General features: G+C 39.9%; 1 protein-coding gene across 2 annotated transcripts in view; it reads left to right on the top strand.

Annotated features, from left to right (window-relative positions):
• Positions 1-1,707: 1,707 nt before the first annotated feature.
• The window catches only part of SGPP1 (sphingosine-1-phosphate phosphatase 1), a 36,110-nt gene continuing 20,976 nt past the window's right edge, over positions 1,708-16,841 (top strand). For both annotated transcript variants that reach the window (XM_057731064.1, XM_057731063.1), the window contains exon 1: positions 1,708-2,593. In XM_057731064.1, coding sequence (XP_057587047.1) covers positions 1,892-2,593 — 702 coding nt within the window. In that variant the 5' untranslated portion in view covers positions 1,708-1,891. The remainder of the gene's footprint in view (positions 2,594-16,841) is intronic.

Raw genomic sequence — 16,841 nt, 5'->3', positions numbered from 1 at the left:
AAGGCCTTCGATGGCTCCCCATTGCTTACAAAATAAAACCCCCAGCCTTTACAATTTGGTCCTGTCTTCCATTTCTAACCCCATTCCAGTCACTTACCCTTCCTACTGTGTATTCTATGAGTTGTTAATTGTTTACCAAACACATCTTCATTTCCAGCCCCTGTCTTTATTCATTTTCTCTCTTCCTAAGATGGACTTCACCTATTCTTATCTTGCTCTTTCATTATGACCCAGCTCAATAGGATCACCTCTTAACACCTTTCTTGCTGTCCCTAGTCAACTTGTTTCTTCTCCTTTCCAGGGCATGTTGTTTATGACTAAGTTTTAGCATTTACCATCTGCTCTGTACTTCAGAGGGGAATCTATCTCTGTCTCCCATTTATACTATGAGCAACTTGAGGACACAGTTGATGATTTATTCATTTTTCTATGGCCACAGCCTGGCAAGCAGAGTGGGAGGAGGAGAGTAATTCTCCCTGGGAAAGAGGAAAACATTTCTAATGACATGAGGGAGGGGAATTTTCCAGCCTGTTTCTTGGAAGAAGTTCAAATTTTAAAATTATAGACATTCACTGTACCTGAAATAACTTCCCGGAATAAGAGTTCAGGGCCCTTCTAATAAAAACCATTCTTTCTAGAAGTCAAGTTTGTAACTTGTGAAACATGAAAGTTAAGTCTGTAAACCAGCCTTATAAAACTCAAAAATCTACCCCTTGCATTCAGCCACCAATCACAATCTTCTGTGCCACCCTGCTAGCTATTAGAACTTATTAAAAGGAAATTCTATATGTAAGCCAAGAATAACTGTGATCTCTTAAAACCAAACGGAGACCAGTCTTGAAAATTCCCTGGGGAGACAAAACCAATTTGGTCATTTCTGATTTATGCCTTTGGAAATTATAAACAAAACTTGAGCTGTTTCTCAAGGTTGATGCGAGGTAACCACTGAAAATTCTACTGCGAAGAAGAAACCGTCACTGCCTTCTCACTATATAAGCTGCTTTATAACAACATATCCTTGAGCCTCACTCCATGTTTTGGTTTGAGAGATCCCAGATTGCAAACTGTCTTTTTGGTGTGTGCACAACACCCTTTCACTAATTACTGCTTCAGTGATTTACTGGTTTTACTCCGGCTATTTCTGAACCTCTGACAATCAACGACACGCTGTTGTCCTGTGATCTGCATCCACTCTTGCCACCACTAGTCAACGGGCACGTGGCTTTCAGGACAGCAGTCGTCAGGGACAGCTCCGTAATTACTTGTAATTCCTTGAGTCGAAGGATTCCGGGCGCATGGTGGTGACTTCGCTATCATTCACCATTCACCACTTGATTCCGTGCCAGCAGGACGTCCGGGTGCTTGGCCACCGGCACCGCCGAACCTGGCACCGGGATCGTGGCCTCTCCCAGTCCACGCCGGACAGAGAGAAGCCCGCAACCCCAGCCGGCGGGGAACCAGAGCCAGGCTGGAGACGGGGACGCGCGAAGTCCCGCCCGCCGAGCGCCGCGACGCCTGGTGGGTATTAACGAGAAGAACCTCCCCGCCTCCGCCCGGCCGAGCCTCGGCGCCCAGACGCCGCCCGGGCGCGCTCGGGGCGGACCCGCGAGGCCGGCCCCCCCTTCCAGAGGGGCGGGGCGCGGAGCGGCGCGCGCCGGCGCGTGGAGGCCGCGGGCGGTCGCGGGGCGCGCGCGCGGCGAGGGAGGGGCGCGCGGCGGCCGCTACGGCCTGTGGCGCCGTCACCCGGCAGAGCCCAGCGGGTGGAGCGAGGCGCCGCCCGCGTTGCCGCTGCCGCCGGCCAGGCGCGCGGAGACGGATCGGGGCTGCGCCGGGGGCCGGCCCACCCTCCCGCCGCCGTCCTCCGGCCCGCGGGCCGCGCGGTCCCGTTATCATGTCGCTGAGGCAGCGGCTGGGCCGGCTGGTGGGCAGTTTGCAGGACCCGCAGAAAGTGGCCCGTTTCCAGCGGCTGTGCGGGGTGGAAGCGCCGGCGAGCCGCACCGCCGCGGCAGCCGCCGACCCGAGGGAGGATGAGAAGGCGGAGGCGCCCCTCGCCGGAGACTCCCGGCGCCGAGAGCGGCCGTCGGAGGCGTCCGGAGGCCCCCGGCCGCCCGGCAGCGACCGCAATCAGTGCCCCGCCAAGCCGGGCGGCGGCGGCGGAGGCGCCCCCAACGGCGTGCGGAACGGGCGGGCGACCGAGCTGGGCCCGGCCTCGCCGCGGCGCGCGGGGCCCCTGCGCCGCAACTCGCTGACGGGCGAGGAGGGCCAGCTGGCCCACGTGAGCAACATGCCTCTCTACTACCTGTTCTGCTTCGGCACGGAGCTGGGCAATGAACTCTTCTACATCCTGTTCTTCCCCTTCTGGATCTGGAACCTGGACGCCCTGGTGGGCCGGAGGCTCGTGGTCATCTGGGTGCTGGTCATGTACCTGGGCCAGTGCACCAAGGACATCATCCGCTGGCCGCGGCCCGCCTCGCCGCCGGTGGTCAAGTTGGAGGTTTTCTACAACTCAGAGTACAGCATGCCCTCCACGCATGCCATGTCCGGCACCGCCATCCCCATCTCCATGATCCTTCTCACCTACGGCCGCTGGCAGGTAAGGGTCCCAGCCCTCGCCCCGCGCTGCCTCGGGGCGTTAAAGGGCTCCCAGTCCTGCTTTTGAATGTGGCGGTTCCCCTCCCAGCCCTCTCTTTCCACAGGTTTTCGCAGTACCTGCAAACAGGCCCTTTCTAGCTTTAAAAAAAAAAAAAAAATGAAACGATGGGGGAAACCTTGAGACTTAGTCGTCCAACTGTATTTTAATAGTAACGCCTTTCTCGGAACCTAAAGGAAACACTGTTCGTGGAGTAACACATTATCATCGGGCTTTCGTTGAGTTTCTAAACGGTTTTAATTCTTGTGGTGCACAGAGTATAATTATGACTAAGTATGATGTCCTTATAATTAAAAGTTGGGTGACTGCGATTCCCCCGGTTTATGTGGTGCCTTTCCCCGGACTGATTTCTGTTTCAGGCGCGGGTAAAGTCATTGACTTCATCCCGAGACGGTGTTTTTAAAACAAACATGGTCGTTCAGGCAATGAAGTAATGAATTTTCAATGAGAGCCACCCTTTGTGGAGGTTAATGGAGCACCGCTTGAGTGCCCTTTTTAAGGGGTGTGATTGCTAATTTGCTGATAGACACAGTTTAATTAGCTTTTGGATCACTGATCTGTACTATCAGTTGTTGAGTTACAGTATTTTTGTTGAATTAGCTGTGAAAATGCTTGGTTGTAAAGTTATTCTTGAAATTAGGGTTCTTGGTCAGACTAGTAGGTTCGTAAAAATGGTAAATATGACAGCTAGGGATGAGTTTTTAACAGTAAACTTTTTTTTTTTTTTGCCTACTTCTGCCCTCCCATTTTTCAGTTTTTCATGATCTGTAAGTGTTACTTAGATTTAAAAGCTAATTCTTTTTTATACAGAAGTAAAATTTACTCTTACACTCTCTTTTTAAAATTCTTATTGAAGTATAGTTAGTTTACAGTATCATGTTAGTTATGTCTTAAATCTTAAGATTTGTTCGTTCTGCAGACCAGTCCCTTCATTTAAGAATAAAGTTATAACTATGAAGAATCTAAGGAATCAGACTTCCTTGCTTTTTTTTTTCCACTGCAGCACAAAATCACCTTACACTGAGAAATACACATTTTGTAAAACTCCATTATGCTAAGCCTACTTATCTCAGACTTAATTTCAGTATAGCTAAACCCTTGTCATCATGGACGCGTGTGTGCAGTGCATCTCTCTTACAGGAACATGGAAAATATGTAATGTGTATCGTAAGAGTGGAAGAATTATGAGGGGAGAATACCATGAACAGGTTTTTTTTCTGTTTTTTTTTTTTTTCCTGTTTAACCTAAGGAGATATACAGTAATACTGAGATTGTAAAGTAGTGCTGCTTGTTTTGCATAATAGATAAATATCTCAAATTTATTGAATCTAAATACTAAAGAATTTAAGGTTGTCATTGAGTTAGTGATATTTACTGGTTTGCTAATGAGATTTTATGAGGTTTTCAGGATTCCATAATGATAGAGCCGTTTGTAACTCCTCATTGAGCAGCTATGGTGCAAGCTGGTAATAGTAGCAGCCCAAGTAAGAGAAAGTTTTTTGCTCGTCATTCATTCAGAACGCATGCTAACAGGATGTCTGAAAACAGTAGTGACGGATTGTTTATGGGATGCAGTTACCAATATTTTTAGGGTTTATTTGAATGATCAGAATATGTTTACTTTATAGTCTTTGAACAACCTAGTATATTTAATTCAAAGTTTGAGGAATTTATATATCATACAATTTTAGAATTTAAACTAGACAGAACTTTAAAAATCACCTAGTCTCAAACTGTGATTTTACAGATGAAGAAACTGACCAGTTACCTTAGAATTAACCTTGTAAAATTAGTTTAAGTTTCTCCTTTTACGTGTCCACTCTAAATGTGAAGAAACTTCCAAAATTTGAATGATTGTCTTTGGTTAGTTGTTTTGAAAGAAAGACTCCTGTACATGAAAGTTCTGTGTTTATAAATGTTTTGGTTGTAATAATTTAGTACAAAAAAACAAAATGACTTAAAATTTTTAATTTAAAAAAAAATCCTTGTTTATGAATTGATAACAAAAGTACCTTCCTTTGCTTAAGGTGTTTTGGTCCTCTTCTTTGCCAATTAGTATTGTAGTACTTAGAATGCTTATATTTCCAGAGTGGGTAATGAAAAAATATATATATTGGAAAGTGGGATAAGAATTAATGAAAGCGTAGTGTTTTTCAATAGCAGTTTTGGTTGACAGTCGTTTCCATCTACTTGTGCTCTGACTGCTTATTCAGGACAGGTGTGCTTATTTCTATGTTCCTAGGACGCTGAAACTTCTCTGGAAACTGAGTTTTCTCACATGCCATCCCTTTGGTATGGAACAACTACTTCACTCCTCTCTTTGCCACTTCATGTTCCTACTTGAAATCTGGTCAAGATTCACTTACATGGAGCCTTTTAAATGAACCCTTTCTGTTTCATTATTCATTTGTTCCTTTTTTTTTTTTTTTGAAGGATTTTTTTTGATATGGACCATTTTTTTTAAAGTATTTACTGAATTTGTTACAATATTGCTTCTGTTTTATGCTTTGGTTTTTTGACCACAAAACATGTGGGCTCTTAGCTGCCAACCAGGGATTGAACCTGCACCCCCCTGCACTGGAAGGTGAAGTCTTAACCACTGGACTGCCAGGGAAGTCCCCATTTGATCTTTTTTTTTTTTTTTTTACAAGGAAATTGTTTTTTTTTAAAGCTTATTCGCACATCTTTATTACCAGTTAACTGTTAGCTTATCTTTTAAGGATGTGTTCTTTTTTTTTTTTTTTTAAGAACTTTTATTGAGATACAGTTAACAGACAATAAACAGCATATATTTAGAGTGTACAATTTGGTATCCAAATCTCCCAATTCATTCCCCCCCAACCCTCCCCGCTTTCCCCACCTGGTGTCCATGTGTTTGTTCTCTACACCTGTGTCTCTGTTTCTGCCTTGCATTTCTTCTTTCATAGTTGTTAGCATTTGCCTTATGTATTGAGGTGCTCCTATACTGGGTGCATATATATTTATAATTGTTATCTCCTCTTCTTGGATGGATCCCTTGATCTTTATGTAATGTCCTTTCTTGTCTCTTGTAACATTTTTTGTTTTAAAGTCTATTTTATCTGATATGAGTATTGCTACTCCAGCTTTCTTTTGATTTTCATTTGCATGGAATATCTTTTTCCATCCCCTCACTTTCCGTCTGTATGTGTCCCTAGGTCTGAAGTGGGTCTCTTCGAGACAGCATGTATATGGGTCTTGTTTTTGTTTCCATTCAGCCAGTCTGTGTCTTCTGGTTGGTGCATTTAGTCCATTTACATTCAAGGTAATTATCGATATGTATGTTCCTATTACCATTTTCTTAATTGTTTTGTTTTTGTTTTTGTAGGTCCTTCTCTTTTCTTATGTTTCCCGCTTAGAGAAGTTCCTTTCGCATTTGTTGTAGGGCTGGTTTGGTGGTGCTGAATTCTCTTAGCTGTTGCTTGTCTGTAAAGCTTTTGATTTCTCCATGGAATCTGAATGAGATCCTTGCTGGGTAGAGTATTCTTGGTTATAGGTTCTTCCCTTTCATCACTTGAAATATATCATGCCACTCCCTTCTGGCTTGCAGAGTTTCTGCTGAGAAATCAGCTGTTAACCTGATGGGAGTTCCCTTGTATGTTATTTGTTGTTTTTCCCTTGTTGCTTTTAATAATATTTCTCTGTCTCTAATTTTTGTCAGTTTCACTACTATATGTCTTGGCGTGTTTCTCCTTGGGTTTCTCCTGCCTGGGACTCTCTGCGCTTCCTGGACCTGGGTAGCTATTTCCTTGCCCATGGTAGGGAAGTTTTCAACTATAATCTCTTCCAGTATTTTCTGAGGTCCTTTCTCTCTCTCGTCTCCTTCTGGGACCCCTATAATGCGAATGTTGGTGCGTTTAACATTGTCCCAGAGGTATCTTAGGCTGTCTTCAGTTCTTTTCATTCTTTTTTCTTTATTCTTTTCTGCATCAGTGATGATCACCATTCTGTCTTCCAGGTCACTTATTCACCCTTCTGCCTCAGTTAATCTCCTTTTGGTTCCTTCTAGTGTATTTTTCATTTCCGTTATTGTGTTGCATATCTCTGTTTGTTTGTTCTTTAATTCTTCTAGTTCTTTGGTGAACTTTTTGATCTTTGCATCCAGTCTATTTTCAAAGTCCTGGATCATCTTCACTATCATTAGTCTGAATTCTTTTTCTGTAAGGGTGCCTATCTCCTCTTCATTTAGTTGTTTTTCTGGGGCTTTATCCTGTCCCTTCATCTGGTACAAAGTCCTCTGCTTTTTCATTTTCTCTGTCTTTCTGTGGCTGTGGTTTTCAGTTCCACAAGATGAAATACTGTTGATACTGCTTGATACTGCTGTCCGCCCTCTTGTGGAGGAAGCTATCTAGGAGCCTCCTGTGTGCTTCCTGATAGGAGGGACTGATGGTGGGTAGGGCTGGGTGGGTGGAGCTCAGTAAAGCTTTAATCCAATTTGGTGGGCGGAGTTCAGTAAAACTTTAATCTGCTTGTCTGCTAATGGGTGGGGCTGTGTTCACACCCTGTTGGTTGTTTGGCCTGAGGCCACATAGTGCTGGAGCCCACAGGCTCTTTGGTGGGGCTAATGGCGGACTCTGGGAGGGCTCACACCAATAAGCACTTCCCAAAACTCCTGCTGCCAGTGCCCCTGCCTCCTCGGTGAGCCACAGCTGCCCCCCACCTCTGCAGGCAACCCTCCAACCCCAGCAGGTGGGTCTGGTTCAGTCTCCTATGGGGTCACTGCTTCTTCTCCCTGGGTCCTGGTGAGCACATTTTTTTGTGTGTCCTCCAAGAGTGGAGTCTCTGTTTGCCCCAGTCCTGTGGAGGTCCTGCAATCAAATCCCGCTGGCTTTCAGAGTCTGATTCTCTGGGGATTCCTTCTCCCGTTGCAGGACTCCCAGGTTGGGAAGCCTGATGTGGGGCTCAGAACCCTCACTTTAGTGGGTGGACTTCTGTGGTATAACTGTTCTCCAGTTTGTGAGTCACCCACCCAGCATTTACGGGATTTGATTTTAACGCGATTGCGCCCCTCCTACCATCTCATTGCGGCTTCTCCTTTGTCTCTGGATGTGGGGTGTCTTTTTTGGTGAGCTCCAGTGTCTTTCTGTCGATGATTGTTCAGCAGTTAGTTGTAATTCCAGTGCTCTTGCAAGAGGGAGTGAGCACACGTCCTCCTACTCCACCATCTTAATCCTATCTCCCCATTTGATCTTAAAGTGACAGTAAGCCAGAAAAATTACTTGGGGCTTGCTTAAAGTGCAGTTTCTGTACCTGACTCTCAGAGATTCTGATTCATTAGATAAGTGAGGGGTATTGCATTTTACTGAAATCCCTCAAATATTTTTGAGGAAAAAAGTACTTTCTTCAGTCCCATCCAGTAAAATTAACTCTTCTTCCTTAGAATATATTTTATATTTCTCCAACATTGCTGTCTCAGTTCTTTTGCAATTCAAGTCTTAGAATCTTTTAAAGGTATGTTAATTTTACAAAAAAGGAGATAATAGTGTGGCTGTAAACAATTATTTGCTTTGCCAGAAGAACTTTTTCCAGTAATGCAAGATAGAAAGTGTTATGGCATGTCTCCAGGTATTAAGTAGTTTGATCCACTGGCCAAGATAATGATTATTGGTCTCATATTATTGTTGGAATTTTTTGTAGCCTGCATTGGGAAAAAGTAAGAAATAAGGAACATAAGATATTAAGAACATAGTCTTTTGAAGAATAATCTAAAATAAAAAATAAAGCGCTCCTTTTGTATTTATGTCTGCATGTTCTTTCCAGAAATAAAGTCTTAATTTTTAAATAATATGGCATATAATGAGGTCTAATTATATACATGATTTAATAATATTAAGCAAGTTTTAGGTGAATTTCATTTTTAAAAAATTAATGACATCACACCCTTTATAGCCTAACTCGTTCCCAACTAGTCCATATTCTTTCACTACTTTTAACAATAATAGCTATATTATAATTTTAATTAACATTTATTAAGGTCTTACTATCAGTCAGACATTGTTTGAAATGTTTATTACCTCATTTAGTCTGCTCTTCAAACACCCCAATGTTTGGTCCTACTATTAATGCAACTTTACAAATTAGGAAACTGAGATAGATGTAGGATAAATAACTTACTCAAAGTAACATAGCTAGTGAGTCACAGGCTGACTTTAAACTTATAGACAGACTCCAGAACTTACAGAGAAAACTCTTTTCGATCATACTTTGTGATTTTTTTTTTTTTACTGGCATCATGATTTTTTTATGAATTTTTTTTTTTAAGATAACTTTATTTATTTATTATTTTCTGGCTGTGTTGCATCTTCATTGCTGTGCACGGGCTTTTCTCTTGTTGGCAGTGAGCAGGGGCTGCTCTTCATTGCAGTGTGCGGGCTTCTTATTGCAAAGGCTTCTCCTTTTGGCGGAGCACGGGCTCTAGGCGCATGGGATTCAGTAGTTGCAGCACATGGGCTCAACAGTTGTGGCTTACAGGCTCTAGAGACAGCAGGCTCAGTAGTCGTGGTGCATGAGCTTAGTTGCTCGGTGGCATGTGGGATCTTCCCAGATGGACCAGGGATAGAACCTGTCTCCCCTGCATTGGCAAGTGGATTCTTAACCACTGCACCACCACGGAAGTCCCATACTTTGTGATTTTTAAATAATCTTTGCAATAATAAAATTTTTGAAATAGATACGTGTGTTCTTAAAATACAAAAACAGCTTTTATATTCCTTGAGAAGATAATGTGTACGTACTCGTGCAATACTTACAAATCTTTCTTTTAAACATAAACTTGACTGACATTAAATGTTTATTTGGTCACCCTTCCTTTTCTGTCTTCCTAATATAAATAAAAAATTAAGCATAATGAAGGCTTTGGGGAAAAATGAACATAAGATGTTCTATCATAATGTAGTTTATTGTAGATAATAAAGGAAGAAATCTGTGAGTTCTTGAAAGAATAAAAGAAAGATAAGAAGTAAGAGTTAGAAAAATAGGTCACAAATGACAAAGACCAGAAACGCCTTCCAGAGCCATGGGCATCTGATCATTATAGTAATTCTGGGAAGAAACACAGTTTATTAAAAAATCGAATTGGTTTGCTACTTTATTTTTTTTTTGCCTAGTGTGAGACTTGTGTTTGAAATGCACATTTTCCTGATTATATAAGAGCTTATTATTAAATCTTGATTTGAAATTAATCTATTTGAATTGGTAATACATTGTAGAAAATTCAGTATTTACATAAACATATGAAGGGGAGAGTGCAATTTCTCTTCTTTTTCTGTTCCACAGCTGTGAGGATCTCTTTTCCAGAAGGATTCGTTGTTAGAAGTTTCTTATTTAGTTTTCTAGAGATAGTCTTTACTTTTGTAGGCATATATTTATATAGTTTATTTTTCATACAAATGGCAACATACTGTACTGTTCTGGACCTTGCTTTTTTTCACTTAGAAATATATTGTGAAGATTTTCCTTTTCTTTTACCCAACAGTTAATGAATACTAATTTTGTGCTTGTGAATGTCTAAATGCCTTACCTGACTTTTCATCCCCATAAAATCACATGAGTATTGTCACTGGTTTGCAGAAAAAACTGAGGCAGAGGGAAGTTTTTTTTTTTTTTAACTTTTAATTTTTTTATTTTTTACAATAAACTGCATATATTTAGAGTGTACAGTTTGGTATCCCAGTCTCCCAGTTCGTTCCCCCCCCCCAACCCTCCCCGCTTTCCCCACTTGGTGTCCATATGTTTGTTCTCTACATCTGTGTCTCTGTTTCGAGGCAGAGGGAAGTTAAGTAACTAGCCCAAAGTAACTCTGCAAGTACCTAACAGAGCCTGGATTCAGACCCAGTTTGGCTGTGAAGTGACGCTATACTACTGTGTTATGTATTGCCTCTCCATATCAGCATTTTCCGTGTTATATATGGAGAGAGCGATCTGATTTTTTCACGTGTTCCAGTGTATTAGTAATTTATTTAAAAGTTGACTATTCCAGTAATGCCAGTTCAAAGACTTGCTCTATTTTTTTCCTATTAGATTGTTGGTGTTTTACTAATTTTTAAAAACTATACCTCTTTGGTTTTCTTTTTTTTTCTTCTTTTCTCTAAGTCCTTGCTTTACCTTCAAATAATGTTATACCACTTCAAGTATAGCAACAATATACTTCATTTTTCTGTTTGCCCTCCTTTGTATCATTGTTTTCATACATTTTACATCTCTGTATAAGACTCAGAAAACGTTGTCATTATTTTTGTATAGTGTTCCAGCATTATTTCTAGAAGTATTTTTTTCTCCCCTCTTCCCTCACATCCTCTCCTTCTGGAACGTCAGTCTCATGTATGTTAGATGTGTTTTACACTGGTCACTTGTGAATCACTAATGCTTTGATGATGATGATGGTGTTGGGGATGATGGGGATGAAGGTGATGATGATGATTGCGGTGTTTTTTGCTCTCTGTGCTTCATTTTGGATAGTTTCTATTGCTATGACGTCAAATTCACCGGTCTTCTGCAGTGTCTAATTTTCTGGTAAACTCATCAAGTAGGATGGGATATGATTTTAGATACTATATATTTTATATCTGGAAGTTCCTGTTGGGTCTTTGGTCTAGTGTACAATTAAATTGCTTGTCAGTGCTAGAGTGGGTCTAGAATAACCATAGTCTAGAGCTAATTTAGCCCTGCTACTAAGGTGAAAACCTTGCAGAGACTATCCAATTCCCTCAGCACTCTGCCTGATGGGAAAGCAATTACAGGGCTGTGTAAGCATTGGGAATTATTCGGCTGATTACTTTCCCGTAGTTTTTCCCCAGCCTGGTGGACTTTCATCCCATGTGTGCACAGGTTAGTGCTCAGCCAACAATTTGCAGAGACTCCTCTACCCTCACGGGGCTCTTTCTCTGTGCAGAGTCCTCTCTCCAGTACTCTCTTGAAAATTATTGTTGCTTTGGCCTCTGGAAACTCCTAATTCAGTTAGACTGTTGGACTTTGTTTTGGTTCCTCATCCTGTGCTACAGCCTGGAAACTACCTCTAGCAACAAGCCAGGGCAGTCCTGGGGCTCATCTCATTTGTTTTCCCTTTTCCCATGAATCACAGTCTTTGCTTTTTGTTTTCCAATATCTGAAAACAGTTCTTTCATATAATTTGCCTAGTTCAACAACCAGTTTTTTTACAACAATTAATCATTTATGGGCAGAAACAAATTCTCTTACCTCTACTGCTTTTTTTTTTTTAAATTTAAAACAGCTTACTGAGATGTAATTCATATACCGTACAATTCACCCATTTAAAATATACAATTCAGTGACTTTAAGTATATTCACAGTATTGGGCAACCATCGCCACAGTCAACTTTGGAACATTTTCATTATCCCCCAAAGAAACCCCATACCCATAGCAGTTGTTCCCTATTTTCCCCCAGTCCCTAGGCAACCACTAATCTACTCTATAGATTTGTCTGCTATGGTCATGTCATCTCGTAAATGGAAGCGTACAGTACGTAGGCTATTGTGAATAGCTTCTTTCACTTAGCATACTGTGTTAAAATTCATCCATATTATAGCATGTATCAGTACTTCATTCCTTTTTTTTTGCTGAGTAATATTCTATTGGATGGATATACCACATTTTATTTATCCTTTCATCTGCTGATGGACATTTGGGTTCACTTTTTAGTTATTTTGAATAATGTTGCCATTGATATTTTTGTATGAGTTTTTGTGTGGACATTTGGGATTTTTTGTTGTTTTTTTGTTTTCCTCTTGGGTTACTTACTAGTTTTTGAAGCCTTTTATGTTGTGGTGAAGTTAGACTTCTGACTGTGGTGTGATTTGGAAATATGTTTTCCTAATTGTTACTCCTCTTCTGACTTTTTTCCCAAGCAGAAATTTTTCTTTGCATGTATCAGTCTTTTATTTCATAGTTTGGGGGTTTTGTGTAATATTAGGATGGCTTTCTATCATGGTTTCTTATAGTAGTTTTATGGTTTCATTTTTTTATGCTTAAATCTTTAAATCATCTCTTGTTTTGAAAAGGAATACAACTTGATATTTCCCAATGGCAGCATTTATTGAATAATTCATTTTTCCCTACTGACTTGAACTGTCACTTTTATCATATATTAAATATAGGTATATATTTGGGTCTGTGTCTATAATTTGATTTAGAATTGATATATCTAATATTTTGTGCAAGTACTATACTATTATATTTATTGTAGTTTTATAAATATTTTTTCAGAATTCTTGCTGTTTTTATTTATCTTTATATACTTTAGATTTTGTCTAGTTCTAAAAGAAAAATCCTTTTCAAATTTTTTTTTACTGGAAAGATAAAGTTGTCCTTGCACATTTAAGTCTTTGATCCACCTTCAGTTAGTTTGTGTGTGTTGTGAGGTATGGATCTAATGTAATGTTTTATACAAATAATTAACTGACCTTGTACCATTTTTGAATAGTTTGTCCTTTCTTCACTTACCTGTAATGCCACTTATGTTACATATCAACTTCCCATACACGTATGCGTCTAATTCAGGGTTCTCTGTTCTGTTTCACTGGTCTGTTTGTCTCCTTAGCAATATCATTGCCTTAATTGCTATAGTTGCTTTAGAAGTCTTGGTATCTGTTTATGAAAGTTCTCTATCATATTCTTCAAGACTGTGTTGGCTTTTTTTGAATATTTGTTTTCAATATACATTTTAGATTCAGCTCTTTAATTTCCACATAAAATCCTGTCTGGACTTTTACTGAAATTGCAATGAATTTATAAATTAATATGGAGAGAATTGATAGCCTTACAATATTGAATTTTGTTATGTTTGAATATGGCAAATTTTATTTATTTAGGTTTTTTTAAATGTATTCCAGTGAAGTTTTGTAATTTTCTCCATATGGGTGAAGCATATCTTTTGTTGGATTTATTTCTAGTTACTTTATTTTTGTTACTATTGTAAATGATATCTTGTTAAAATTCAAATATTCTAACTTTTTGCGGCTGGAATATTAGAAATGTCCTTAGTTTTTATACATCAATTGCATATATACTTTGTTCAGGTCTCCATTAATTTAATAATTTGTATGATAGTCTCATCTGTTCTCTATAGGGAAAATCACATCAACTGAGAATAATGACAAGTATATTTGTTCTGTTGTAATTGTACATTTTTTTCTTCTCATTGACTAAAAAGCTTTAATCAAGATAATGACATTCAGTTCCACAAATGTAATCTCTTCACATTTCTAATAAGTACTAGGCAATAAGATAAGCCCTCCAGCTATTAGGGTGTATAAAACAAATATGGTCTGTTTGCTCAAGGAGATTAGTTTGGTGTTTTCGAAACACTCTGTGTCTGTAATATGGAAAATGGACTGGAGAGAAGGAAGACTGGAGGCAGGTTAGCCAGGCCTACTAAGAGGTTATTCTACCAGTCCAGGGGAAAGGTGATGGGGACCTAGATCATGAGTCTGCAGACAGGCCTGCTACCTGATTTTATATGACGGTTTTCACATTTTTAAATAGTTGAATAAAGTCAAGAGAAGAATGATATTTTGTGACACGTGTAAATTATATTACTCAAAATTTTGGTGGCTGTACAATAAAGCTTTATTGGAACACAGCCATGTCCATTCATTTACATATTGTCTGTGGTACTTTTGTGCTACAACAGCAGAGTTGAATAATTTTGACATTGATTATATAGTCCACAAAGCCCAAGATAGTTACTTTCTGGCTCTGTACAGAAAAAGACTTTGCTGGCCCCTGACCTAAATAGTGTCAGTGGCAGTAGAGAGGAATGGATGAATTTGAGAGATATTAGGAGGTAGACTGGCAAGGCATGGTAATTAACTGGATTTGGCTGTAAAGAGGAAAAATTGGAGTAAAAGATTATTCCCAGATTTCCAGATATTTGGAAGGGTGAGAATCAGTAGTTTGATTTAAAGAGATAGAAAATATTGAAATCAGGTCACATTTGGGGAAAGGAACATAGAGGAGATGAATTCTGTTTTAGATATGTTGAGTTTGAGATGTCTGTAAGACAGCCATTTATAACTATCTGGGAGGCAGCTGTATACATGAAAGAGATCTGACATGGTTTGATGTCATCAACGTATACATACAGAACAAAGTGATGAGAGTGGATAATATTGCCCTGAGAGAGTACGCAGTGTAAGAAGAACAGGGGGTCTAGGGAAAAAAAAAAACTTCAAAGACATCAATATTAAAGGAATGGATAGAGTAGAAAGAACCAGGAACAGAATCTGACAAGTGGCAGTTAGAAGATACTTTAGGGATTGGCTTACTAAGGCGCTGTGTGTGTGTGTGTGTGGTGGGGTGCAGTGTTCTAGTAACCCATTTGAACTAGCTTAAGCAAAAAAGAAAAGAAAAGTTATTGGAAGACTAGAGGGGGATATCTCATGGAAGTCAAGGATAAGAAAGTGCTACCAGGCCTCCTGAGGGATTGGAGCTAGGCTCTGGAATGCTATCAGAACTAAAGGCATGCCGTCCATCTTTGTTTCTTGAGGTTGCATGATCTCTCATTTCTGCTTCTTTCTTCTCTGTCTACTTTGACACGTGTATGTCAGCCTCACCCCTAGTTCTACGTAATTTCCAAATTCAAGCACATAACAGAGACTGACTGGCTTTCTGACTATTTCAGACTACTGTTAGGAAAAAGAATCTAATTGGCTCAGTCCAGCCAATGGATTTGCTTCCCTAGAGCCAAGTGTCTGTGTCTGATTCAGTAGCTGTGGTCAAGAGAGCAGGATTACAGAGTATGAGCGTGTCTCCAGGGCCACACTGCTGGGTCTAAAGTGGGGATGTTTGCAGAGGAGAGGGGTGTAGATTGGACAATATCATAAAAAGAATATGCTATACACTACAAGTGAAAGAGAGAGGGTATTTTGGAAAAGGAAAGTAGTTAATATTGTTAAATGCTGCTAAGAGGATAAACAGGATAAGTACTGAACCTTATAGAAGACTTGGAAAATAAAACAATAGGAAAAAGCTAGTGTTAACTTTATTTCCTCACAATTTTGAAATAATTGGGACCATATTTTATACACTTTATTCTTTTTTTATTTAGTATAATGTGTGTTGGTAAATTTTGTGTGTCAGCTTGTCTAGGCCACAGTACCCAGATTTTTTGTCAAAATATTCTATGAGGATATTTTTAGATGACACTAACATTTAAATCAGTAGATTTTGGGTAAAGTAGATTACATTCCATAATGTGTATGGGGCTTTATCCAATCAGTTGAAGGCCTTAAGAGGAAAAAGGAATCCCCAAGGAAGAAGGGATTCTGTCAGCAGACTGCCTTTGGACTTGAGCTACACTAAGTTTCCCTGGGTTTCCAGGCTGCTTGCGGACCCTGCAGATTTTGGATTTGCTAAGCTCCATAATCCTTAAAATAAATCCAATAATAAGGCCAATTCTTTAGATCTCTCAATATATACGTTTACATACACATCCTATTGGTTCTTTTTCGCTAAAGAATTCTAATACATTATGTCATAAATTTTCTATCAGTAAAAATCTCTAGAAAACATTATTAATGAATGAAGTATTTTCATAGTCCTGCAAAATACTATATTATAGGGTTGTCCTTACTGCTGATATTATTATCTTTATAAATGAGGAAGCGGCATTGCAAAGAGACTATGAAACTAGCCCATGGTCCCACACCTGAAGAAGTAGGCACCTTGTGGGGAGTCTACCTAGTACCCAACCCTCTAAAGGCTCCCTCACCTATAGGGCTGTCATATTTTCTCTACATGATCTTGCCCATTGGGAACTGAGACAAGTACTGTTTGGGTAGGTTTCCTCAATGAAGAAGTAGTAAATTCAGAAACCTTCATCTACCATGTGGACTGAAGAACAGAGAAACGAGTTTGCAGAAAAAGAATTCAGTGGATATGTAAAGAGAAGAGATGGTGCTGTGACTGTCCAGTTTATAATTCCAGTTTCTTCTTGCAGTTTAGCCTCAGTCTGCCCTAGGGTTCTGTGAGATACTCTGTATCTTTACAATACATCTCTTTTTTTTCACCTCAAGATAATTTGATATGTTATTTACGTTCTTAGAGTCCCAATAATTGCATGTAGTAAGTGGCTAGATCCAGGTCTGTGTAGCTCCAAAAAGTGACATTTTATTTATTTATTTTTGGCTGTGGTGCATGGCTTATGGGATCTTAGTT

The sequence above is a fragment of the Hippopotamus amphibius genome, chromosome 4 (assembly GCF_030028045.1).
Source record: "Hippopotamus amphibius kiboko isolate mHipAmp2 chromosome 4, mHipAmp2.hap2, whole genome shotgun sequence".
NCBI lineage: Eukaryota > Metazoa > Chordata > Mammalia > Artiodactyla > Hippopotamidae > Hippopotamus > Hippopotamus amphibius.
This window is presented reverse-complemented; position numbering and strand designations above follow the sequence as displayed.